Source organism: Sinocyclocheilus grahami, unplaced genomic scaffold, assembly GCF_001515645.1.
Source record: "Sinocyclocheilus grahami isolate Dianchi unplaced genomic scaffold, SAMN03320097.WGS_v1.1 scaffold336.1, whole genome shotgun sequence".
Lineage (NCBI taxonomy): Eukaryota > Metazoa > Chordata > Actinopteri > Cypriniformes > Cyprinidae > Sinocyclocheilus > Sinocyclocheilus grahami.
The window spans coordinates 252,922-280,806 of NW_015505515.1; the positions used below are offsets into that span (position 1 = coordinate 252,922).

At 37.0% G+C, this 27,885-nt stretch overlaps 1 protein-coding gene across 4 annotated transcripts; it reads left to right on the forward strand.

The window, feature by feature from the left end:
- Positions 1–1,021: 1,021 nt before the first annotated feature.
- fancc (FA complementation group C) lies at positions 1,022–27,829 on the forward strand. Of its 4 annotated transcripts, none has more exons than XM_016295438.1 (16): positions 1,022–1,257; positions 4,604–4,769; positions 9,604–9,691; positions 10,486–10,580; positions 12,700–12,762; positions 15,834–15,941; positions 16,619–16,683; positions 16,831–16,995; positions 17,100–17,256; positions 20,259–20,314; positions 20,843–20,963; positions 21,215–21,290; positions 24,097–24,190; positions 25,172–25,346; positions 25,464–25,655; positions 27,377–27,829. In XM_016295438.1, exons 1-16 carry the CDS (start codon positions 1,124–1,126, stop codon positions 27,515–27,517), a joined length of 1,896 nt encoding a protein of 631 aa, XP_016150924.1. In that variant the 5' UTR covers positions 1,022–1,123; the 3' UTR covers positions 27,518–27,829. The 4 variants fall into 4 exon arrangements, with proteins under 4 accessions (XP_016150924.1, XP_016150925.1, XP_016150926.1 ...); XM_016295439.1 differs by having other exon boundaries at positions 20,843–20,942; XM_016295440.1 differs by lacking the exon at positions 12,700–12,762.
- Positions 27,830–27,885: the final 56 nt, after the last annotated feature.

A 27,885-nucleotide genomic window follows, 5' to 3' on the forward strand; every position in this document is an offset into this window, starting at 1 on the left:
ATCTAACTAAATTTGGACAGAACCCCGAGGTCCTGTAAAAGTAGTTTAGTTTAGTGTACTAAGAGGTTGAAACAACTTTAAACAGTGCCACCTAACGGTAAGTTTAAAGCAGCAGAAAGCACATGGGTGGGTTCACGCGTGTTTCTGCCGGGGGTCGATTTTAAACAGATTTTTTTTTCTTTGTTAAATGGCCAAATGTGCATCATGAGAGATTCTGGACATGTTTAACAAATAATTATTTTATTGGTTTACCATCGTCTCAGATCTTTAGCCTTAAACAACTGAAATCCATCATAGAATTTTTTTTGACACATTTAAAAAAAAAATTCAAATAAACGTTATGTTCAGAAGTACTATGGTAATATATGCAAATAGTGAAACTAAAATAAACTTTTTGTTTTATGTTTATGATGTTATTGAAGAGCAGGACGCTTTCTGTGATTTTACTCCCAAAATGTCCATCACATATAATCAAACAGTGATGTGGTTGAAAGATTTGGTACATTTTGGTGGTTCAGGAAAATGATGTGAAAGTGTGCTGTGTGTGTGTGTGTGTGTGTGTGTGTGTGTGTGACACTTATTTTCCTGAATAATGTATGCTGCCTGAGGTACCGCTTCAGTCCATGCTGAGATTTTGCCCCGCCCCTTTTAGAGGCGCGCAGCCAATAGCATATGACAACATCCGGTTTTAGATGTCTGAGAGGGAAGTTCAGAAATATTTGTACAGCTTCCTATGCCGCGAAAATCTCACATTAGATTGAATGCTGTTTTATACCGTTATCTTAAATTATTAGGAAAGTATGACAATACATGTATGTCAATAGTAAGCCTGAGCAAAATAAGGACGTCGTGAGAGTCAGCTGTTGTCAAACTGAACAGCAGAAGTCTTCGCATTTTCCTGAATAATGTATGCTGCCTGAGGTACCGCTTCAGTCCATGCTGAGATTTTGCCCCGCCCCTTTTAGAGGCGCGCAGCCAATAGCATATGACAACATCCGGTTTTAGATGTCTGAGAGGGAAGTTCAGGAATATTTGTACAGCTTCCTATGCCGCGAAAATCTCACATTAGATTGAATGCTGTTTTATACCGTTATCTTAAATTATTAGGAAAGTATGACAATACATGTATGTCAATAGTAAGCCTGAGCAAAAGAAGGACGTCGTGAGAGTCAGCTGTTGTCAAACTGAACAGCAGAAGTCTTCGCAGACCGTCCTCACCTCACTGGGTCGACACGCGCCAGTCTGCGGATTTTACAAGTAATCTGAGTTTTGTTTGTTCATTCACATGAAAATTAAGCATTTGGCCCGACAGTGTGTGACCTAATCTTTGACTGTCAGAACTAGGATGAGAATTTACGAATCATGCTGTGACTTTACTCATGAATATTAATTAGATTACCTGATGAATGTTACAATACAACGTCTGCCAGACCTAATTAATATTCATGATTTTACTCCTTACTGTAATTTTTCTTTAGAGATGTGTATGATGCTTATGCTATGTTGCAGCCAGAAAGAGAACAAACAAATGATTTAATTATACTGTGTGTGTGTGTGTGTGTGTGTGTGTGTGTGTGTGTGTGTGTGTGTATATATATATATATATAAGCCAAGCTAATTTACCCTTGTAAAATATATTAAGCTCAGTTCAGCATACTTCCTAAATGTCTTAGATCTTCAAAATCATGGGTAGTATCAGTTTGGAGTCTGGAAAATTTGAGAACGCTCCTGACATGACAAAAATAATTGAGAAATATACATATAAACCCCAGTTTTAAAATATAATGGTTTTAAACCGTTTTAGTTATCTTAATGCTAAATGACGGGGAATTGTGAGAGGTTCTTGAAACTTTTATCCACACCTTTCTTATATATTTTTGCTACCTATTGCTGTTTTACAAATAATTATTTTATTGGTTTACAATTGTCTCAGCTCTTTAGTCTTAAACAAATAAAACCCATCATTAAAATATACATTTTTAAATAAATGATTTGTTTAAAACTGTTAATATATACAAATATTGAAAAAAAACAAAAAAAAACAATTTTAATAGCTGTTTTTTATTTATTGTGTTAGTGTAGACCAGGCATCCTCAGATCTGGCCCACGAGATCCACTTTCCTGCAGAGTTTAGCTCTAACCCTAATCAAACACACCTGAGCATGCTAATCAGTGTCTTCGGGATCATTACAAAATCACAGGTAGGTGATTTTGATCAGGGTTGGAGTAGGGCTGGACAATATGGCCAAAATTTATATCACAATATATTTCTTAAATTCGGTCAATACGATATAATTCCGATATCGATATGAACACTATTAAAAAAGCCTTATTAAAAATGGCCAAGAACGGCCAAAACAGATGTCTGTACCTAGAAACTTATGAAATATTTATTTGCCAACTCTATGAAACCTACTCCTGTAAAACTATATAATATTTTTGGAAAAAAATGGCGCAAATAAATAAATGTTCACCTTTTATTGGTATTTAGCCTTCATACAAACAAGAAATGTGAAATCACTGTCAAATAAATCTCAGACTCTCCTTATTAATATCACCGTTATTAAAAAAAATTATATCGCGATACATATTGATATTGAAATATTGTCCAGCCCTAGGTTGGAGCTAAACTCTGCAGCGCATTGGCCCTCCAGGGCAAGATTTGAGGAACCCTGGTGTAGACTATATAAGTCTCCAGCCTACATTTTTTCTTTTTCAGTAATCCATTACACTCAAATATATGTCATAATATGGAAGAAAAAATCTGTCCCTAGTTTTCATCACAGCTTACTTATTGAACGTCACATATAAGAATAAGATCAAATACTAAATTTTTTAAATAAAAATTCTAAGACGGGTTTTCACAGTGATAGAAGAACCATTTTGGGTTCTCCAAAGAACCTTTTAGTGAACTGGTGTTAAAACAATCAGGAAAACATTTTAATAACGTCAAAAGAATGTTTTTATCCATCTTAGTTTTAACATAAGGGTGAAAGTGGCCATTTTAACTTGAATCTACATTCACAGAAAATAGCTTACTTCTGTATTGCAAAATAAGGTGGATAAACAACTTTTTTTATGCAGTGGCAGGGTTCTGTCGATGCTAAAGGTTACAGAACCATGAAACAATATATGCCAAAAAAACATTACGTTTTAATAGTGTAGGGCATTACATAAGAATGCAGGAAAATACAAATTGATATTTTAAGGGGGCACCAGAATGGACAGTATCAGGTCTCTGAAAGAGTGGACATGACATAGAATCACTGATAAATCTGTTCAATTCATCATTATCATTAAAGCTGAAATGATCTGTCCTGAGTTTATTATTAGGCCTTCTCAGATTTCTGAGATGATTTGAACTCCAGGATGATGACAGATTGTTGAGTGGAGTGTAATAATGTGTTTGCCCTCCAGCTGAGAATGTCAAAACCATTAGCACCAAGGTAAATGAAGCTTCACTCAGACACCAGCTGTCTGAACAGACATTTTTGCTTTAAACCAGCCAACCGAACCAAATCAAGCAATTGAAAGGCCAACCTGTTTGACTCTGCTCTTGAATGTTGCTTGTCAAGAGCCTAATTATACATTTGTAGTCACTTCTTTACTGCAGGTTTTTTCTATTTGGCATACAGTCAGGACATTAGTATGTGTTGGTACGCGTCAATGTTGACGCTCTCCAGCGCATAACACAGCCCAAATAATTTGACACTTGCACAAATTCAGCTAGCGATCTACTAGTATTCTGTGTTAGAAATTACACCCATCTTGGCCGTGGCAGTTTATTGGCCAGGCGGCTGTGTCCCCCGGAGGACTGGAGAAAGCTGTGCGGGGATGACAAGTCAACAAGGAGCGTTTGTTCATAGTTTGGTTTGATGAAAAAAAGGAAAGAAAGGCTAATTATATATTTACATTGTCTCACCCAAGGGATTTTTCCAGCAGGGGTGATGGCAAGACATTAAACGACTCCACTGTTACGAGCAGATCATAAAAACACTCCCTTGTTGTGTCTTTCACAGACCTGTCATTAAGACTAAGAACAACAATTACCCACAAACTCCCGCTCCCGCACACACAAGCTGTTTGAGCGCCTTTTCCACTCCGTTACGCTGTGGTCGCGGTGTGAGAACCTCACCTCCCAGCAGGACACAGATGAGGATGTGTCTCCATTGATGGTTTCAGCCTTGGTCGATTTTGTTTATTTGTCAAAAATACTTCAGTGCTGAGTTAAGAGCGTTCTGGAAGTTTAAAATGAGTCCACGAAGACTTTATTGCACTACCCAGTGCCGCTTTTATCTTTTTTTTCCCCCTTTTTCAAACTGTCCGGCTCATGAAATACAGGCTGATGACAAATTAAGAGCCCTCAATTGGGTAACACATTTTCAACTCCTCATTTCCTGATTACAACCCCTGTCATTTCAGACTCTGTACAAAGGACATCATTATTATGGTCTTAACTCTCCTACTCTTTCAGGAATGAGAAACACACTTTTGAAGAAATGATGCAGGGTGCACATGTAGATCTGCTGGCCTTGAACGGAATAGTTCACTCCCAGAAAGCCTTTTTACCTATGGTTTCTTTTATTTCTGTGTGTCCTCACAGACTTGAGAAAATGGAGGCTGTATCTGAGACAGATGTGCAGTTCTGGATGGCCAAAGCCGTGAACTGGGGGGAGGCTACGTCATGTTCTGCTCTTCTGGACACAAGCAGACACCTTGGCTCTCTGAGGAGCTTTCTCCAGCAAGTTCTGCAGGGGTTGCAACAAATGGTATGAAAATGTCAACATCCTGCTTTATACTTTCAAGCTGTACTTTTTGTCTGGAGTTTTGTGAAACATTTTACATAGGCCACAGCTTATCTCTACAGCTATTTTGTTAAATGTTAGCATCCAATAAACAATTGTTGATCTAATGTTGTTCTGCATAATGATATTCTTAATTCTTCACCAGGAAATGTGTTCACGTTATCTACAGAGCAGGTATGGACAGGATAGTCAACAAATAACCAACGAATGGTCATTTAATAAGTTATAACCAACTAACTGATTAGTGAGGTCAACGTTGTTAAGATTTTAAAATATAATTTTTTTAATAGCAAGTTTTTTGTTTGTCTTGTGAATGTTTTCTCTAAACTCATAATATCAATTTTATTCATTTAAATTAATAATTTTATATTTGCATTTATATAATTGCATTTAAATAGTATAATATATAAATGTGATTTATATAATATAATACACCCCCCTCCCCTTTTTTAGATGGAAACATTACTGATTGGTTTATGATTTTTTTTTTCTGGTTTAAACTAGCAGGCAAAAAAGTCACAACCATATGTCAACCAAATACTTAAGTTTGCATAAAAACATAAAGGCATAAAAATACATTTACATGATCATTGGATCTCACACTGGCCTTGGACCATATTGTTGAGCCCTGTAATTCTTTTTAACTGTGGTGCTTACATAAATTAAGAGATGCAACTTTTTGGAGAGAGATTTAGCATGCTGACAGCATGCTGTGGTTCAACATGCTAAAAGTCTCACAGTAAGATAGAACTCAATGTTAGTCAGTTTTGAAAATGTGTAGTTTTGCACATCTCTATTGCAGAGTTCATAAAATCACCTTTAAAATTAAGGTCATAGTGCTTTAACTAACTCTTTTAGCACCCCTAACAGAAGCCTCTCTGTGCGGATGAAGGCAGGACATTGGCACAGCCGTGGTGATGATTTAGTTGGCTAATAGCCACCAAGGGACTGCCAGCGTTAACCTAATGTATCCCTGCGTCAAGTGTTGCAAATTTGGACGAGGTAGTATGGGTTAGGATAAATCTGTGAAGGACCAGTGTTAAGAAAAATTCTGCCTCCCACTGACTCTCCTCACCTTGAAAGAAGGTCTTTATTCATCTAGCAACGGCCTTTCGAACCAGCAGATCTCTTGTTGGCCCTGCATACCATGCCACTTGGTACCTGGTGTGTCGGAAAAGAAAACAATATCTTGCAGGCTTTCTTATTTCAAGTTACAATGGCCCCCCTGCCAAAATGCAATCACGTCTTCCGTTTCCATCACATTCGGCATGTGTCAGCCCCTCTGACAGCATTCAGCAACGTGATGGGATCAGGATTTCTTAATTGGCCCTAAACCCTTATTCCCGGCAGAGCCTCGTAAAAAGGCCAGAATGAAGCGGCTCTGAACAGCAGCACTTGGATGAGTTAAGGACATGGCTCGCGCCTGGGGATGAAAAAATTTCTCGTTTATATCAATTTCCTCATTTGCATTCCATCAGAACCGGTTTTCCCACTCCCTGCTTGGGACTGCTGGAAAGGGGAGGTTTCACGGTCCCGTAAACGGTTTTCTTCCTAAGCCTGGCGCAGTTGGGTGCCCGCTGGCGATGCGCCCGTGCTCAAGGGGAGGCTGAGAGATGCCTGTGTGTGTGAACACATTCAGTATTTGCAGACTTGTGAATGTGTACATAAGACTTTTTGTACATCTCTGGGATGGTACACGCAATGACAAAGCTCTTCATACCCCTGTTCTGGAGCTGGACTTTGTCATGACATTCATGAGAGTCACATGTGAATGAACTTTTCAAACCATTTTTCAAGAGTCCACACTAGGGCAGCATAATTAGTTGCATTAAAGTTGATATTGTGATATGGCATAGCAAAATTATTTAAAGGCTGCAATTTAATGTTAAATTATATTGGAAATTTTGATTTTGTTTTATATATTTTGTGTAAGTTATAATTCTAAAATGTAATGACAATTTAAATGATAAAATTTTACTTTAATTAAAGGCACAATATGTAATTTTTGCCGCTGGAGGGCGCATATTCAAAATAAACAGAGGCAAAGGTGTAGTTTGATGACGCTGTGACTGAGTGTGGAATCATGGGATTTGTGGTCTTCATCCCCACAGCCGATGCAATCCGAAGGGACTCGGGCAGAAATCATGTTCATGGATGAGCTAATGATTTATTAAGGTAGTAGAATGAAGCAGGGTGAATTTGAAAGCAGCGGAGCTTTTATTATGCCACAGTCGACCGCTTCCGCTCCTTCCGGTCGTGCATATGTGGGGAAAAAAGCAGCGCTGTTTTATCATACTAGATACATTTGAACATTCTGTTATAGTGCTACTCTGTGCGGTCGTCACCGGTCTATTAAAAGGCACAACATATTAAAGCGTCTTTGGTGTTTTCTACAAAACAAAATTTAGAAAACGGAAATCGAGGGGTTATGACGTCATTGGCAGGCGTCACAAGGACACTATAGACACGGTCCGTGTCACTAGTTAAAATTGCTTATTTCTCTGGATTTAAACATTCTTCGAAACATTTGGGATAATGTAAGTACACAAGTCAGCAAAATATATATAACACTGTTCTAGTGGTTTTTTGGATATTTTAATAAAAAAATCTTACGTATTGTGCCTTTAAAATGTTTAAACTGGTGTCTGGGGACCACAGAAGGCTTCAAAAGAGAGTCTGCAAAAAGTTGTGCAGATGATGAATTTTTATGGTTGTCAAAGCTGTAAAACTGCTTTGGAGCAATGTTAGGTTTGAAAAGCATTAAATAATTTTCAGGTTTATACATCTGACATTTAAAGTGGGGATAAAAAGAATTTCAGCTGTCATTATCATTTTCTAGATAATATTTTGATCAATTGTTTTGACTTCAGTACAATAACGATATAAAAGCTAATTATTTTGCAATCAAAACATTGTTTTTTATAATATGCTTTCTCTCGCACAGTTTTTTTTTTTTTACATGAAAATGTAGAGCTGACTTTACATTTTAGAAATGGGGTCGTTAGAAAAGGGATTCATCTCATTTGGGGGTTCCTTAGCATCAAAAAGTAAAAAAAAACCCCTGTATTAGATGTTATTATTACAAATGGGAGGTCTAGAGCTACATATAATTAGTTTAGTGTGTGCTCTGTATTCGTATTAAATATTTTTTTGGCTGCCACAAGGTCTTTTTCTTTTTGTGAGATTTGACGTGTTAAAGTTCCACAGGAATGGTGTCATTCACTTGATGCGTGCACTGAAATCGTTTAGTGTCCAATAATGTATGTGCCTATGGAATGTAAAAAGGCTTAGATCCTTTGTATAGCTTCCAGTTTACAGTAAATTGGCAGGGTACATCTTGAACTGATGCGAAAAGCTGTGATCCTCAACATGCCTACCCTGTATTAGATGTTATTATTACAAATGGGAGGTCTAGAGCTACATATAATTAGTTTAGTGTGTGCTCTGTATTCGTATTAAATATTTTTTTGGCTGCCACAAGGTCTTTTTCTTTTTGTGAGATTTGACGTGTTAAAGTTCCACAGGAATGGTGTCATTCACTTCATGCGTGCACTGAAATCGTTTAGTGTCCAATAATGTATGTGCCTATGGAATGTAAAAAGGCTTAGATCCTTTGTATAGCTTCCAGTTTACAGTAAATTGGCAGGGTACATCTTGAACTGATGCGAAAAGCTGTGATCCTCAACATGCCTTTGCATTAGCGCGCTGGTTTTCATTAATTACGTAACTGACTTTAAAGAAGTGATCAGTGACTCTCTCCGTCTGTCTGCGTGGGAATAGTTTTATAAAATGCCATCAAAAGGTTTTTTTTTTGGCTCAAATAGTTCTTTTTGGAAATGATGATTGATTTTTTTCATATTAGTTAATTGTTCATACTTGTGATGTCAGGTAACTCGGCAAGTGACACATTTATTTTGTTACTTAAACTGTCAGTATTACTTAAGAAAAAAAAATTGACCACAGCTTATGAGCTGAGACAGAATCTGCTGTTGACAGTTCATTTTGATGGGGAAAAATGCTAAGCAATATAGTTCTGACATAAGAACATTTATTCCTGCTGAGTTCCTCTTGGCAACCATCAGATCTTCCTTGATTTTCCAAAAACAATCCAAACACACAGTCCTTTAAAACGGCCCTTACTGAGGCACAGCAAGCATCTATTTTAGTAGTATATTGTATATGAAATATATGTGCGAGGGTAAAGCACGCTGATGTAGATATGTCTTTATCAATCCAGTTCTGAAGTGGTCATCTGGGAAAGAATATTGCAGAGGAAATGAAAAGGGTCCTAGGACGTATCCTTGGGGAATACAAGCATCACAACAACACCAGATGAATTCTGATTCGGAAGCAAAAAGTTGCTTGAATTTACAAAATGCTAAAAATGGGTGTGTCATTAACAATCTATGAAAATAGCCTCAATGCTGGCATGGCATTAAAAAGGGAATAAATAGATAAATTCATTAATTTATGAGATGAGTACTAGGCTATATATTTGGAAAAGTGATGTGTTAAAATACAAATGAAGTCAAAACAAGTTTTCAACTAAGGGTATGTCTTCCTATACATTGAGCCTTAGTGCTAATTTTAGTGAGGTAAGTTTGAATCTAACTTGCAGTGCTTTACAAAGACAAAATGGAAAAAAAGCTGAATTTTTTTTCATAGGATTATACACTTGTATTACTTGGTCTATGCTGTGAATCTATGAATGTTTAGTCCAATTGCAGTTTATTTTTCATAATGCAGATGGTGGTTTTTGCTATTGATGTCTCAGGTATGTGTGTTTACTGTATAACAGAGCTCCACTAGTGAGGCCATGAAGACGTTTCCTTTTGTGGGCCAGTTCCTGGGAAGACTTTGTTGGAACCCATGTGTTATTGCGGATGGTAAATTTACGACTCTCCTACACTCTGGGGTGTGTTTCCCATTTGAGACCAAGAAATGTGTCTGCATGGGTTGGGTATTTACACTAATTTTCCAATGAACCCTGTAGCGGCCTGCTGGGCATTTGTTCTGTTATTTGGCTCGATTTCACTACCTCTTTTTCTCTCTGTCTGATCAACATTTCCCTTTGCTGAAATGTCATATCAGACCTGTTCTTCACATGCAGCATTAAAAATGCTTCTAAAAAGTTGTGATTTATTGCAATAGTTATTCTGTACTTTTTACCCCATTATAAACAGTGAGGTCCAAACGTCTGAGACTCGTATGAATGCTTCTGCTAGTTTACTACAATTTTATTGTTAAATTATATTATAAATTATTTAATTAAAATGTATGCATATTTTTGTCAGAAATGAAGTTATCTGTATAACAATTTGAGTAAAGAGTAAATTCACTGGAAGCAAGGAAATCTGCCTTTTTGTTCAAGATCACATACTCACAAATGTGTTAATTTGATTATTGACATTCAAATATTGCAGAATCAAAGAAATAGTGTAATATTTTATATTTGGTTTACATCATATGGTTTCTTTGTTTACAGTTGTTTGAAGATCTAAAACTTTTGTCTCTAGCTTTTAAATTAACTTTGAATCTCAGTATAATGTCAGTTTAGTCTAGTTTGTGCCCGATTATAAATGCATGCTTGTTTTAGGTTCTCTGTCACAGATGAATATGTGGCCATTTTCACATTTTGTAAATGCCATTTTGTCCTGTGGTCTTGTTTATGTATGCTCAGAGAGGAGCCAGAGACTCCTGCTGCGGTGTTTGAACTGTCTGTACAGCGCTGAGCCACTTAATACTGTCGAACAAAAAGCCAACATGTGGATCAAGGTAAAGCAACAACATTTCACCTCTTTACTAGTCAAGTCACCTTTATTTATATAGCGCTTTTAACAATACAGATTGTGACAAAGCAACTGAACAGCATTAATTAGGAAAATAGTGTCAATAATGCAAAATGACAATAGTAAACACTCATTTTTCAGTTAAAGACAGTTCATCATTGAATTCAGTGATGTCAACATCCAGCTCAGTTTAAATAATATCTTTGCAATCATGTCAACGATAACGCTGGAAATGAAGTGTCCCCAACGAAGCAAGCCAGAGGCGACAACCCTCGAGTTTATGGAATAGATAAATAAATTGCCAAAGCAGTATTGCAAATTGATTTCCTGACAAACACAATACAAATGTGGAATATATTGGTTGTTTAATTCAAATTGTAAAGAAGAAACATTAATTATTTTATTAAAATTGTCATTAAAATGACAGTGAAGAGTTTTAACCCCTTAACTGTTACCGTCCCGCTGGTAGAGTTTACTTCTATATTACTATATTCTATACTACTATATTACAGTTAAATCCTAATCTAATCATGACAAACTATATATCGTTGGAAAGGTCTAAGACTCCTAAATAGATATTTTATTACTGTTTTTGTTACAAATTATGTAGGAACAGTAATAGATTAATTTATGACAAAGTGCACCTCAAAACATATGTGACCACAAAACCAGGGTAAATTTTTCGAAATTGAGATTTATACATCATGAATAAATAAGCTTTCCATTGATGTATGGTTTGTTGGGATATGACCATATTTGGCCGAGATACAACTATTTGAAAATCTGGAATCTGAGGGTGCAAAAAAATCAAAATATTGAGAAAATCGCCTTTAAAGTTGTCCAAATGAAATTCTTAGCAATGCATATTACTAATCAAAAATTAAGTTTTGATATATTTACGGTAAGAAAATTTACAAAATATCTTCATGGAACATGATCTTTACTTAATGTCCTAATGATTTTTGGCATAAAAGAAAAATCAATAATTTTGTCCCATATAATGTATTTTTGGCTATTGCTACAAATATGCCCGTGCTACTTATGACTGGTTTTGTGGTCCATGGTCACATATACTACATCATAAAATTATTTTTCGTTTCATTTTTTCCTATCACGTTACAGTAATCATCATAAATTATATATTATTTGAAAGCTTAAAACCTCAAAATTCATCCTGTGCAAACCATTTTGAAATCGAACATTGCGTTACCATGGAAAGGGTACTTTAAAATCTTTTTGTGGGCTCCTCACCCTTAGTGGGTGTGTCATTTTGTAAAATGTATTGCGGTCTTTTAGAATCAAAACTTTTTATAATCTTGACAAAATACATATCGTTGGTCTCAAGATTCCATATTTGGTGGTTAATTTGTGATATAAGTAATATTGAGAGAAAAATGAATACATTTGTGACAGAAAAATTGTATTAAAAAAACCCAATGGAGTTTGAATGGCACCTGGTGGCTAGTTTTGGTATAACACCTAAACAAAATTGCATTGAACCTCAATTTTTTTTATTTCAACTTAAAATTTGGAACACAGCTTATTTAGACATGTTCATGGCCCTACATGAGAAAAAGTAAAAAAAATTCTGGAAGAAAAAGATAAGTTAAATAGTATTTCATATACATTGAAAATAGAACTGATAGCTCACTTTTACCATCTGAGTCTGAGAAAGTCGTTTTCAGCACTGAAAATAATGATAAAAAGCTAATTTTTGCACTTTCCAGGGTAGCAAAACACCAACATAACAACATATACCCAAGAAATATATTTAATTTGGGTCGGTACAGTTGCCTTGGAAAAAAAAAAAGTGGATCAAATTGACCCGCGAACATCAAAATCGTTAGAAAATTATTTGTGTGCACTTCAAAACACAGTGTATTCTCACTTTGCATGCATGTTCATGGCCCTAAATGAGGCCCTAAAAGTCACAAAATATCAAGAATAAAATCACAGATTAACTGGTATTTCTGACAGCTCGAAAATCAAAATGGGTCAAATTGACCCGGAATGTAATACAAGGGCTAAGGAGATGTAATCAGGGTTGGGAGATGAAAGGTGATGAAAAAGAACTAACATAATTGTACACTTTCAACTTTTTACAGAATTCACACAGATGGTTTACCATAAGCAATACAGAACCCCTCGCATTTCTGCCAGATTCAAACGTGTGTGCATTCGTTTGATAATTTTTTTCATCTAATAAAACATAGCGCTAATTAAAGCAGGGCTTTTAAAGTAAACTTTTAATTTGCCAGATGTTTTTTGACCTATACGAAGGGAAGTGGAGTCAGAGGGAGGTGTGGGTTCTCTGTCAGGGGTTCAGTCACGGTGTTTAATCTTACATTATTTATTTGCTTAGCGAACAATCCCTAGTGCAGCAGCAGTGTTTGTAAGTATGGTTTGTTTGGGAAAGATATGGAACATAAAACAGAGATTAGGACTTGATTTGTGCAATAACGTTACAGATTATAGGCATGTGTGTATTTACTCGATCAATGAAACATGGGAAGAGGAAGACAATCCAAAAGAGTCTGACCTATAGAAGGTCCATAAGCTTGCTGTTTTTGTCTTCTACTTTTGGTAGACTGGCCAGTCTCCTTCTGCTGATTTGTATGTCAGAATTACACCATGATACAATGGTAATGCCATGCTTTTTTGGGCTTTTGAAGTACCATTTGAATGATCATATAAAAATAATTACTAAACCATGGCACTATTCCTCAGGTTTGATCACGGTGATCTGGAAGTGTGTTCTTTGTTCTTTGCATATCACTTTCTTATTTGTTCTGTCTTGTTGTAACCTAATTACTGTCCAATGTCTTTGGTCTTTTTCTTGTTGTGTTTTGGCAAATTGATTTGGTTTGTGTTCATTTCCCGGGGGTCTTCCTTCTCCTCCCAGCCTGACGTCTTGCTTCTCCCAGACAGCTGATCTCTTATTTTTCCATTCTCGTTTTTTTTTTTTTGCGGTTCTAATGGACTGTGCATTTTTCCGTTGGCATTTATCCCATCCTAGTTTGTTTCGAGCACTGTTTACTGTCACTGTCAACATGTAAAGACTCACCCATCTGAGAAAGCCTTCATGTCGATCAGCATGGGTTACAATGTGAGGTCCATCTGGGATGATTCCAGCTGATCCCCCAGAGCCTCAACGGCAGTGATGGCCTGTGTTCCTTTAGTTGCTCGACATGAATAAACAAACGGTCCTGTCATTCACAAAGCCAACTTGGTTGTGGTGTTCTTGTGGGTGGTTTCAGCCCAGCAGATGAGACGAAGAAGAATGACGATGCTTCCGCAGAGCCACGGAGAGACGTTTTTGTCTATTAATATAGGGCCGGTTGCCCATTCTTCTGTGATCCTTTGCTCTGGAGCGCCAGCTTGACTCTCTCTCTCCACATCAGAGAGACCAGACCATGCCTGATGGCCCCTCCGCTCCTTCAGGGCTCCTGGGGGTCTGGAAGCAGTCCTCTGGGAGACTTGCGTGGTCTTTTTAAGTATTATACATTTACCTCTGCAGACGCATTTAAGAACTGTTTTAGGCTGTTTAGAATGACCTTATCTTTAATATATCAGGATTAAATAGCATAAAACGTAGCCCTCATCTGACATGAATTATTCCTTAACTCTCATAATGCATTTAAAAATCATAGATTTTTGTTTGCCACACTCTTTTATTAATAAAAAAGTCAAGAAATTACTTAATTTCAAAATAAAAATAAAGAATAAAGAACAATCTTTAAATATTCATACATAATGTACATCATTAAATGAAATTCCTAAGAACATATAATCTGACAATTACCAGTATTAACATTGTACTCAATTGATTTAAATTACTTTGAACCTCCCTGCTGAAAATCCCCATGCTAAAACCAGCCTAAACTGGTTGGCTGGTCTTAGCTGGTTTAAGCTGGAAGTAACTGCTTTTAGCTGGTTATTCCAGCTGGTCTCCCAGCCTGACCAGCTAAGGAAGTGGCCAAAACCCCACTAAAACCAGTCTGCTTACCAGCTATGACCAGACTGGATTACCAGCTAAAACCAGCCAACCAGCTTAAGCTCAAAGCAAAGCATCTTAACTCATGACTGCTCATGACTGCTCAAAAACAGTCCAAATTTATTAAACTAACATATTCATTTTCTAACAAAACAACATCAATGTGGGATGTTTTCAAATAAAATGTTCATTTTACTTTTATAAACTTTAGCTTTCAGTTGAAAAAGATGATTAATTTTTCATGCTGCAGTGGTTCATCAAAAGGCAATGCATATTCATGTTTATCAACAAAATTCATCCCAAATGTGTGTGTGTGTGATATGGGAGGAGGCTAAATATATTATACAAAAGTATTTTGAGACAAATATAACTCGTATATCAAAAAGACATCCAGGTCAGAATGGATCAAAAGTTTGGTTCCCATGCTAAAAACTATTTTAGAAATGTTTTGTTTCTCTTTCAGGTCAAAATGGACCTGAATGCTCTTAAATCATGTAGCATATCTGTGAGGCATGCAAATTTAGTAATTTTTAGTATTAATAGTTTAACAATATATGTAGTTTGCTTGATTGTTTAAAGATCTTTTAAGCTACAAGATTCATGCGATGCTTGTGATGTTTTTTTCCCTTTTTTTGTTTTGTTTTAGGCATATTGAAAGTTGTTTTGATTTAGCTTGGGCATCCATGTGGTTTAGTACTGTCTAAATTACCACTTTGAAGAACAAAAAAAAAAAATCATCATGGCAGATGCCATGTTTCTCCACCTCAAGGTAGAGAAAAAAAACGAGAGAATATAAAAAGGCTGTGTTTCATTGGCCTGCGCTGTAGCCGCAGCCCAGCTTAGAGTTAAGTGTGATCTGCAGTGTGTTTTTGCTGTTCAGATGGTAGTAATTGAGCCTCTTTGGATCTGTGGAGGACATCTTGGCATACTGTAAACCTAAAGAAACCACATGGCCCCTCAGCAAGCAGACATGCTTTCTGTCAAGTCTTAAACCCTGTGCTTTCATAAACAGACAGGCCTTGCCACCCGTTTCCATTGTCCTTTTTCCTTTCTTTCTTATTATTAATGTGCAACACGGAGATGTATTTATGATGAGCAAATAGTTGTCCAATCACATACAAAACAAAATAATTCAGTTATTGATGTTTATTGGTGTGTGATGATTAAATTTAGCCATAAACAGAAGGTGTTGTGTTTAAAAGCTGTCGTTGACATTGTTTTATGTTATGTATCTGTTCTGGACAGAATATGTTGTGTCATCTGATCTCGGAGGAGGAGGGCAGTGTAGCTCATGCTACAGTAAAACATGCTGGATTAACCCCGACGCGATACCACTCAGAGGCTCTTCAGAAGGTTTGGGAATCATTGTAACATTAACATTGTAATGGTTAGTGTGATAGAAAGGCTGGACAATATAGTTGAACGAATTCTTCTTTTTCAGTCTATTTATGATTTTCGATAGCATCTATTTTCTTTGCCCTCACAGGAACTGTTGTTTGAACTAAACAGCCTCTCTTCCCAAGTATTATTGCAAGAAGTAAAATACAGTGAAAAGTATAGTTTAAATAATGCATATTTTATTCACTAAATGAACACCAGGAAGTTTCACATTGAATCCTTTTATAAATGAGCAAATGGAGTGGTGATGCAAACAAATCATAAAATTTATTATTTTTTAACTTTTTGAAGTCATGAACAATCAAGAAAATGAACTATTTTTGCTTCTGAAGTTTGAAATTTGAGAAGGGTTTGTAAAACTAGTCTAGTGATGGACAAATAAAAAGTTTTTTTTTTAAATGGTTTGCTATGTAATTTTACATCGCCAACAAAAACATGCATTGTGAATATTAGATACAGTATATTGCTCAGCCACAAATGTATTTTCCACTCTTATTTACATGAGAAATTGTCTGTTCATATGTGACTTCGTAATCAGAAACTGAAACCATGTTAAAGTTTGACGTCATTTTAAAACTGCATTCAATTTATGAAATTAAAGGCAAACTGTTGTGTTCTGCTGTCCATTTCAGGTTGTGTCATTGATGACAGAGGAGGTCATTAAAACCTGTGACGGCTTGCCAAACACATCAGCCAGGTAATAAAACTTTAATATCAATCTGGACATGCATGTTTGTTTCTGTTTTACACCTGAAAAATAAATTTTCTCTGACATTCAAACAGTTTGTTCAGACAAATACTACACTCTCACATTTCATTTATTTATTTATTGTTTGTTTTGTAGGTGTTCAAATGGGAATATTCATGCTATGTCATTGGCATGCGCTGCCTTGGTCACATGTCCTCAGATATCTCCTCTTATTGGAGCTCTGTTGAAGCATTCCATGTTGTGTGGCTCTTCCTGTCTGAATCAAGAGTTCATTAAGGAAGTCAGTGAGGCCTTGATCAGGTGAGTGTCATTACAGTGCAGCATTGTCTCTTGTCCAATGTGACCAGCATTTAATGACAGCACACAGACTGTTTATGCGTTTTCTGTCTTTCTCTCCTACACAGTAAGAGGCTTGTGTTGGAGGATGAGGCCGTAGTGAACCTGTGGTGTTACAGTCCCACCTGTCTGGAGGGGGCAGCAGTGAGCTTACTGGAATCTGTGCTGTCTGACCATGAAACAATGTCACAGAGTCTGGACAAACATGTTAATGGCTCATTACTGGTAAGCTTGAGTTCTTCTATATTAACATTTTTCTTTTCTTGATTCCAAAAGATTGAGACCACATTAAAAGTATTTTTTAAATCTTAAAATTTAAACCTGAAAATAAACAAATGTGTGTTCAAATGACCCTTTCTTTCTTTCTTGAATACATTCAGGGTTTTTTTTCTTCAGTTTTTCACTTTTCAATCTGTTATTCTGATATAATAATATAGTTCACAAGAAAAACGTTTTATCATAAAAATGCAAAACTTTTTTCAAACTTTTTGCAAAAATATTTTCACTAGTGGTATCAGATTTTTGATCCCACATATTGCATATTGCCAAAATATTAATAGCCATAACTCTTAAAAACTGTTAAACAAATATATCAGCACCTTACGGCAACAGACCATCATCATGTTTATTAGCAACAGTTCACACTGTTATGTTTGATGGCAGCTAGTACCGCATGTCATAATATTTGCTTTGGTTGCTAATTAATTTGGTGCTGCTGTGTTGACAGTAAAACTATGGTAGTAAAGAAGGAATTTGATGGTCTGTTGTTCGTATGGTACACAGCGTGTGAAGATTAACAGTGTTGCATGATACGCTGGCCTCTTTTTGAGAACAGACACAAATAGTGTGATGTGAAGCAGGCCCGCGGTCCATACACATCTTTATGAGGCTGCTTCATATCTACATGAAGAAAGTTCAAATGACTCAAATCAAGACCTCATTTACATGTCCGTCTAAGGACGTCAAACAGTCGTCTTGTAGCTTATGTTTGAGGTTCTGTTTAGCGTCTCATTCTGAGCAGTACAGACAGGTAAAACGAGGCCCAAATTCAGCTGCATTCAACTCTTATTTGTTGTGCTTGCGAGCAGATTGAACTCTGCGGTGTTTACGTTGCAGGAACAAGTTGTTTAAACCGCAATCAAAAAGGGGAAACCAGAAATTAGTTTCACATTTCTGTTTTCATCCACCTTCCTCAAAGCTAAGATCCAATAACAATAAACAGCATCTTCTAGCATCCCACTGCCAGAAAGAGGATGTTTTTGCCATGCTGTAATTGACCCTCCCTGAAGTGTTAGGAGAAGGTATGGATGAGTGTTCGGAAAGCCCATCTGTTTTCACTAGGGAGAGAAAGCTTCAGCCTTCATAAAAAATAAAAGCAGACAGCCCTTTCCTATGCCTCTGCTTATGTCACGTCATCTCTTATTTGAGTTTTTTTTTTAAATGATTGATAATTTCTTCATCCTTGTGTTGTTCCAAGCATTTGATATCTTTATTTACTGTATGACTTTTTTTCTTCTGTAAACACCAAGTTATTTATTAAGAATGTCATGGCTACTCATTTCCATATAATAAGTCTGTCAAGCTAAAAAAACAAACAAACATTAATTGTCGTAAAAATATAAATGTTGTACAAGTAAGCCAAACTGCTTCTACTCAAAAATAAGCTTGTGTTCATTATATGGAAAATAGCAGCCTAGAATTTATTAAAAATATTCCTTTTTGTCCCTCTAAAGAAAGAAAGTCATACATGTTTGGAACAGCATGAGGGCAATCCGAAACAGGAAGGCACCTGTGAACTGGAGAGAAACTGGAATCAACCATGCTACCATTCAAACGTTATTAACACAGTAAAAGCAGGAATATTGTGAAACATTATAACAATTAACTGAGCAAATAACTCTTTTTCTATTTTAATGTATTTTAAAATATAATGTGTTCTGGTGATGGCAAAGCTGAATATTCATTACTCCAGTCTTTAGTATCACATGATCCTTCAGAAATCATTCTAATATGCTGATTTGGCACTCAAGAAATGTTATTATTACTAACATTTTGTGTTTCTTGAAACTGATCAAAAATGTTTTCAAGATTCTTTGATGAATTGAAAGGTCAAAAGTCCAGCATTTATTTGAAATAGAAAATCTTTTGTAAAATTATAAATACTTCAACTGTCAAATTTGATAAATTTAATGCATCCTTGCTAAATAAAAGTATTAATTTCTTGAAAAACATCTTAATGACCCCAAACTTTTGAATGGTAGTGTAGGATGATTGTGTCTGAATCGGTTATTTATGAAGATCAGGCAAAGAGCGACATTTCAGCTTCACGTGCATTTGAATGTTTGTGCGAAAAATTGCTTGTGATTGCAGTTGTAGTCATTTTCGTTCATTGGTTTATGACATTGGCTGTGAGTTGTTGAGCTCTGTATTCTATGATCTCTCTCATTTCTATCGCTCTGTCTTCTGTCTTCTGAGACAGGATCATACCATCTAATGTTTGTTGCTGAAATGCATCTCTTTTTATTGGAGCAGCAAATTGGCGGCTTTTGGCAAGCGTTGAATAGCTGAGGTTACGGGAATATCTGAGATGCTTTGGGGTTTGGGGGGGCTTCGGAGGGGGGTCGTGTGTGAGGATCGTGTGTGTGTGTGTGCGTGCGCGTACAGAGGAGAGATGAGGGACGAGGGTGCCTGTGGGCTGGGTGGGGCAGACGTTTTAATGGTCCCAAATGAAGGAGAGAATAATGAGGCTTCTCCCTGTGGCCTACACACACACACACACACACAAACACAAACACATTCACAAACAAAGACAAATGCTCTAAGGATCAAAGACCGCAAGGGCACATGTGGGCTTTCTGGAGCACTGATGTTTTGGGTCTGGATGAAATGTTTTTATGACATTCTTTGCCCATATGAACTATGGGTATATTAATGAAACCTGTTCTATTAAAATATGAGCATGTAAGTTTACGTGCTGCACCAGACATGCATGTACAGCTGCTTGGATGTAATTTTTTACTCTTTCACATGAATTTAAAACAGATGATATTCCTGTATAATAAAGCAATGTGCATTTTGTTGGTAAGAAAGCTGGCTGTTATACTTGCAACATTGAATTATGGGAGGGGTCTGTATAAGATGCCAACAGGTCCTCATTATTATTACAGCATTGCCCCCTAGTGGTTAAGAGAGCAGATGACAAAAATGCAATGTTCTTCCCCCACCAGCCTCAAGCTTCAGCCGATCACTGTCACATCTTCCTCACAATCAACGAACTTTACAGGTGAATATCATATTTTGTGTGCATTTTATTTCTATTAGTTAGACCTATGGAGTATCTACACCACAGAAAGTGCCTTCGACTATATTTAAAACCATTCTTCTTAAATAAAAACAAAAAACAGTGGATTCCATTTGGCCAGTTTATATAATATAATATAATATCAGTGAGTTATATTTGTTCTAGCCAATATTATTTTTATTATTGCTATTTTTATGATTTAGGCTGCTATTGGAAGCTTTCAAAGTGTATTAAATGGTTTTAAATTTTTTTTAAATGTTCTGAAGTCTCATTTAAATCACTGCAATTTTTTAGATTAACGCTTTAGTGTAAATGTTTTTTTTTAAAGGGCACAACAGTATGTATTTATTATAAAAGCCATTTTATAATAATTGTTGATTTAAAACCTCTATGTTGCTGCATCCGTAATTATTACTTATTAGAATTTAAAATGTTATAGTAAATCAGGCCGTTTTAATTCCACAGCAAATTAATTTCAGAAATGGTGTGAGATTGTGTGTGTGTGTTTAGGAATGTGCTGACAGAGATTGATGAGAACCTGGCCGTGAGAGCCCTCATACAGGTTTTCACTGTCTGCTTCCTCCAGAGACTGACTGGACAGAAATCCCAGGTACAAACTGGCTTCATGAAGGTGAATGTGTAATTTCTCTGGCACTAGCAGCACCAAACTGAATTGCAAAAATAATGATTGTTTCCAAAAATATGGAGTCCCACAGAGACCATAAACAAGAGAAAACAAGGCCGAGAAATAATGCATTGACTCTGTGGAGTTTCATATGATTGGCAGGTCTGTTTGGTGCCACTAGTGGCTCTCAAATGACACAAAAGTGGTGTTTCATATTTGGAGTTGTTGTGATATCTGTATGCATATATGATTTGTAGGATCGTCTACCACTCAGAGCCTTCTTCCCACATGTGATGCAGAGTTTACTCACTCCTTTACTGACAGCACCATCAGGTACAGCACCTCTTACTATCTCTCAGAAACTTAGACCTTCACTTAACAAGAGAACATCATTTATGAGGATCTCTGATGATATGGTGCCTCAGCAGTTTATAGCACATATCTTTGTAGGAGAGAGTGGGAGGGGAGAGCTGTGCCGCTTTTTATACAAGTTGGCCACTAGTTAGGTGGAAGTGAAATATTTCAAGGTGTATATAAAGTACAATTAACTTTTTTTTTCAAAAACTATTGACTTTAAATTACTTGCTTTAAATAGTTTCTTAGTATGAAGTGCATGTCAGTCACAGGCAGCCATATATGAAGGACCATTTCTAAATATATGGTTATATGAGAGAAATTGTGCATATTTTTTATAGTAAAGGGAGACATAGTTACATAGTGTAGTCTAATTATATCAGATCGCAGATCTGTTGTTTTAATCTCAGATCTAGCAAACTATAATACTTTGTCAGACACCAGCCACACCCCCTTATTCAAAACCATTACCTCACTCTGACTGAACTTGACTCAGTATTGTCTCAGTGAGTGACTAGAGATTCATTTGAATCCTTCATCCTAAACCTCCACCATCTGAAGTCCCAAAGCCTGGCCTTATCTCCCTCCCTCCATCAGAGCAGTCCCAAACAAACAGTCTCCTTCCTCCGGTACCCACCCTGCTCGCCTCTGTACGGTCCTCTGATATCTATCTCTGGCTTGGCTCCCAAAGGACCCAGGGCTCTTCAGTGCCTCCTGAACTCCAGAGGATATCCTCACAATGCCACCTATTCTATAACCAGCACAACAGAAGAATCGCTGCAGACTTCAGGTGCCTGCTGCTCCAGGGGCTCGTTTTTAGGATTATTTGTTTGCACTGGTTCAATTGTCATTGTACATGGAATGATTGACGTGAAGGGGGACCTTCGTCTCTGAAAGAAGACTTGTGAATGCCGTTATTTACTTCAAGTTAAAGATAGACCATGATTCTTTGACTCTGGCATGTCTTAAACGGACAGTTCATCCAGTGAACATTTTCTCATACGTTACTCACTCTTAGGTCATTCAAACCCTGTTTTGGCAGAAAGTGAATGGACAAAAAATGTAATTTGAGATTGTTAGAGTAAGTTAGCTCCGTTTGATTTTTCACAGTCACTTTTCATTTTCACTTTGAAATATTCACTATATTTTACAATTAAATTTTTCCTTTGACTCCAGTCTTTACTATCTCATGACTCTTCAGAAATCATTGTAATATGCTGATTTGGTACTCAAGAAACATTTGTTATTGCTAACAATGTTGAAAACAGTTGTGATGCATAATATTTTGTGGAAACATTACACATTACATGATTTTTGACTGTTGCATGACTTAAATGTGGTGGCCCAGTAGTGCACAACACAACGAAATCTCCACAACACAACGGAAACAAGCCACAACACAACAAAATTACACAACACAACGAAATTACACAACACAACGGAAACAAGCCTCAACACAACGAAATTACACAACACAACGGAAACAAGCCACAACACAATGAAATTACACAACACAACGGAAACAAGCCACAATATAACGAAATTACACAACACAACGAAATTACACTACACAACGGAAACAAGCCACAACACAACGAAATTACACAACGCAGCGGAAACAAGCCACAACACAACGAAATTAACACAACACAACGAAATTACACAACACAACGGAAACAAGCCACAACACAACGGAAACAAGTCACAACACAAACAAAATTAGCACAATACAACGAAATTAGCACAACACAGCGGAAACAAGCCACAACACAAAGAAATTATACAACACAGAGGAAACAAGCTGCAACACAATGAAATTACACATCACAACGGAAACAAGCCACAACACAACGGAAACAAGCCACAACACAACGGAAACGAGTCACAACACAAACAAAATTAGCACAATACAACGAAATTAGCACAACACAGCGGAAACAAGCCACAACACAAAGAAATTATACAACACATAGGAAACAAGCTGCAACACAATGAAATTAGCACAACACAATGAAATTACACATCACAACGGAAACAAGCCGCAATTTAACGGAAACAAGTTGCAACAACGGAAACAAGCCACAACACAACAAAATTAGCACAACACAACGAAATTAAGCTACAACACAATGGAAACAAGCCATAACACAACGAAATTATCACAACACAACGTAAACAAACTGCAACAACTAATACTAGCCACAACACAAAATTAGCACAAAACAACGGAAACAAGCCACAACACAACAAAATTTGCACAACACACAGAAGCAAGCCGCAACACAGTGAAATTAGCACAACACAATAAAATTAGTCCTATGTGCTGTGTTTTGGCGATTTCGTTGTGTTGTGCACTACTGGATCACCATACTTAAGGGATAGTTTATCCAAAAATGAACATTTTGTCATGATACTTGTTCTAAACCAATTTTTTTCTTCTGCAGAACACAAAATAATTTTTTTTTTCCATATTCTGATAGTGGGGCCCATTGTTGTTTTGTTATATTTAATGAAAATTGGGGCTAAGCATAAATATACAGTGTTAAAATGTTTTAAAAGAAATATGGTTATAATAATATGAATGATATGGCAATGATGGCAATGATATGGCATGATGGCAGATGGCAACATTTCTTAAGGTTAGTTTGGTCAGGAACATTTTGAAGGGTCAGTTGAAAGCATTTCAACTTAAGATTTGTTGTCAGTTGCTAAGTTCACCTCATCCACCTGGAAATCAATTTCTAAAGTGTCTCATTTCTAAATTTTTCATTTCACCCCCTTTCAGAGGTTCCCAGGGAAGCCTGGCTGGATCATCTGAGCTGGATCAGAAGTTTACTTCAGAGCGTGACGGAGAATGAGGAGGCAGGGGAAGATGTCAGGTGAGATGAGCTTCAAGACACCCTACTCATTGCTGTCTTATCGTCAGCAGTGCTGTTACTACAGAGATTTCCCACACAGTAATCCTGTATGTTTCTAGCCCTGTCAGGCTTGACACAGGTGGGTATTTGGACACAGATGACCTGATATTTAGTGGTAGGTTTTCAGCTGAAGTACATAGCTGCTTTTCACAAATTCTTGTCCTTGTCTGTCCACACCAAGAAGTAGTATCAATGTCCTGAATAACAAATTTTTTTATTTTGTGCTACAGATCTCTTCACACTCTCTTCAAAGTCCATTTATAATATATGTGCATATATAATAATTGTGCATAAGTATAAAATGTTTTTCATTTAGCCAGACATACCATACATTGTTTTATCCTTGGTGTGAATAGACTTACTGACAGCAGTTCTTTTCACATTTGGTGTGAATAAACCACCACTAAACTAATTTTATGATTTTTTATTTTATTTAAAGGCTCAAACAACTTTTACATTACATAGATTGGAGAACATAATTTGTAATTATTAAATGGCTTTTTACAAAAAATAATACTAAATAAAAATATATTGCTTTCAACTGTAATTGTTTTTTCACAGTATTTTTTATCAGTTATAATAAGTGATACATTATCTGTGCAAGCTGCATTTTACAGATTTCCCTGACTATTAACCAATTATATGGCCCGATGCATGTGTGTCGTGTATACAGTTCTAGGAAAATACATGCATTGTAAGCATTTAAAGGAATAAGAGTGTCAGCTGCAGGTGTCATCAGGATATTATCAGAGAATAAACCAGAACTTGAAAGTTCAAGAAGCTCTTTAGTTTGAGCAGCTGTCAGTGCAAATCTCTCTTTCTCTGTCCAAACTCACTCAGCCTTCTTGTTCCTCCATCTCTCTTCGTTCTATAAGCCATATGTATCAGTAAATAATTGTTAGGTTATTTCTTTGTGTGTTTGGGTGGATGGTGATTTTCCAGGGCGTATCAGGCTTTCTTTGAGGCTTGGTTCCTGCTGGTGCAGTGTGGGTATTGGGTGGACACAGCTGCTGAGCTGCTTGTTCTGGCAGCGCCTGAGAACGCCGAACCGCTGCTGTGGCTCCTGACTTTCTTCCACCACCCCACCAACAGAGGGCACCAGAGGTCCCAACAAACCGTAAGAGATCTAATTATGGCGCTGAAGTCAGTCAACCTTACTTCACAAGTTAAAAACAGCAAAGTGAAGCAGACTGGAAAATTACTGATGGCTTCCTCCTCTTTGTTTTAATCTCAGGCAGTGGCCAGAGAAGCCTGGACTCATCTAAGGATGCTGTTTCTCACTCGTCCTCCCCCTCCCAGACACCTCAGTGCTGTGAAAGAGCTCCTGTCCTCCTCCCTTTCAGCAAACCTCGTTTTGCATTTGTTTTCAAACTTCACCATCTTTTCCCACGGACCTGTTAGCATTATCACTGAAATAACTGACAAGGTGAGGTCTTCACTGATTCAGATTCAACACATAGTAAAATAACATTCACCTCCTCAAATGCCAAGGGTTTGCTCATGCGAACCCGGTGGCCTATTCAAGGCGAGACGAGGGCTGTGTGCAGCCCAATTAAGTTGTCATCAGTGCCTTTATTGACCCTGCGCTAGTTCTTGTGGTATGCAGAGAACAACAGAATAAAATAGGCTGCTGGCTGGCAAAAGCGTTTCAGTCTCTCTCTCTCACACACACACACACACACTGTACAAAAACAAGTTTACACCCAACAGCTTGAACACTGAGAGCTGCTCCCTTATAGCAAGGTAAGGTTGAGGTTTAATAAATATACATACAGGGATAGTTTATGCAAAAAGCATAATTTTTCACCCCCATGTTGTTCTAAAACCATGTGATTTTATTCTGTGGAACACAGAATAAGCTTTGACACTGACAAACAGAAACCAAAAAGCATCATAAAAACAGTTCATATGACTTGTCCAAGTCTTATGAAATCATGTTAGATTTGTGTGAGGATTAGACTGAGATTTAAATCATTATTCACTATTGGTAATCTTTCCCCCCAAAAGCTTTCAACTCAAGTGAACGAGTTTGAACTGGTCCAGAAGAATGATTCATTGACTGAAAGAAAAAAAGAATGATTCAATGATCTGATCACAGTGATTCTTGCGTTAACAGCTCACTGGAAGGGGATTTTCATTGAATAGTTTATCACTGATACTAGTGAGAAAGTAAAAAATCATGCTTTGGTAATCGTTAGTTAAAAAAATTCATGAGATTAAAAAAAGTCGTAAGACCTTTTATCTAAATTTCGGCTTTCTTTGATATAATTGATTTTATTTTCATGTGGCTGAAATGGGCTTGCATTTCTTTCTCCTTGCTTAAGCCAAACCAATGTTTGAGCTCATTTTTGGTCTTTCTGTCTTTTGGCCTCAGACCTTTTCTGCTTCTTCAGCCATATGTGTATTAATTCTCCCTTTGTCTTTGCTGGTAAAGCACAATAATAATTGTTACAACAATACACAATAAAGCGCTATATAAATACATCATTCATTCAAACAATAACACATAATTTTTTCATGTTGAAATACACAGAGGGGTGTGACCTGCACCCTAAGCTTTCTTTGATATAATTGATTTTATTTTTTATTTTCATGTGGCTGAAATGGGCTTGCATTTCTTTCTCCTTGCTTAAGCCAAACCCAAACCAATGTTTGAGCTCATTTTTGGTCTTTGCTGGTCTTTCTGTCTTTTGGCCTCAGACCTTTTCTGCTTCTTCAGCCATACGTGTATTAATTCTCCCTTTGTCTTTGCTGGTAAAGCACAATAATAATTGTTACAACAATACACAATAAAGCGCTATATAAATACATCATTCATTCAAACAATAACACATACTTTTTTCATGTTGAAATACACAGAGGGGTGTGACCTGCACCCTACAAAATTAAAACTTATTCAAAAAAGTCACAATCCTATATGAGAATTGTAAGAAAAAGTTTTTTTTTTAAATTCTTCTCTGTGTTCCACTGGAAAGATACCAGGGTTTGTAATATGAGAGTAAATAATGAATATTACTTTACTACACATTTCATATGCTCATCTCAGTGACTTCACTGGACCACTGAAGTCATCTCAATGACTTCAGTGGTCCAGTGTAAATTGTGAGGGCTGGTTACCCAAATATGTGTGTTTTGTGATGCTGGCAGGTGCTGACTGAGGCCGGTGTGAAGCGCAGGGCACTGTGGATCCTCGCCTCAATACGCTGCAGACTAAACAGTGCCGCTACGCGGGACGACAAGGTTAATTCCAGGCTGAGGACTCTTCAGGACACCCTCCTCCAAACCTGAGAGCCTCACATAAAAAGTCCTAGCTTCGAGCGCTCGCCCAAACTATTTATTAGGACAAGGAATCCTGGCGTGGCTCAGTTACGCACCGAAAAGCTGGGTGGGACGATATGGCATTTATAGAAGAGAAGCCCAGCTGCCGTTTTTAACTTTAAAAGCAGTGGGTGTTCTCCCCCTAAACCCAAGAGGGGCCTCCGCACTTGATGTATTGAGCCAAATAAAATAACACATGTATTTCTATCTGTGTGTTTGGATGACATCAAACATGAATCGGAGAAAGTAAATTACCAGGGATGTGACTGCTGTCAGATCTGCGGTTGTATTTCCGGAGTGTTTGGACTCGAGTCTTTGTTGTTTGACTGCGGAGCTCC

Excerpts from the sequence above, each read along its gene's own strand:
- fancc (XM_016295438.1), top strand. The coding sequence starts at position 1,124 with ATGTATGTCAATAGTAAGCCTGAGCAAAAGAAGGACGTCGTGAGAGTC. Across the intron at positions 21,291-24,096 it reads TTTACTGACAGCACCATCAG|AGGTTCCCAGGGAAGCCTGG; the intron begins GTACAGCACCTC and ends ACCCCCTTTCAG. Across the intron at positions 25,656-27,376 it reads TCACTGAAATAACTGACAAG|GTGCTGACTGAGGCCGGTGT; the intron begins GTGAGGTCTTCA and ends TGATGCTGGCAG.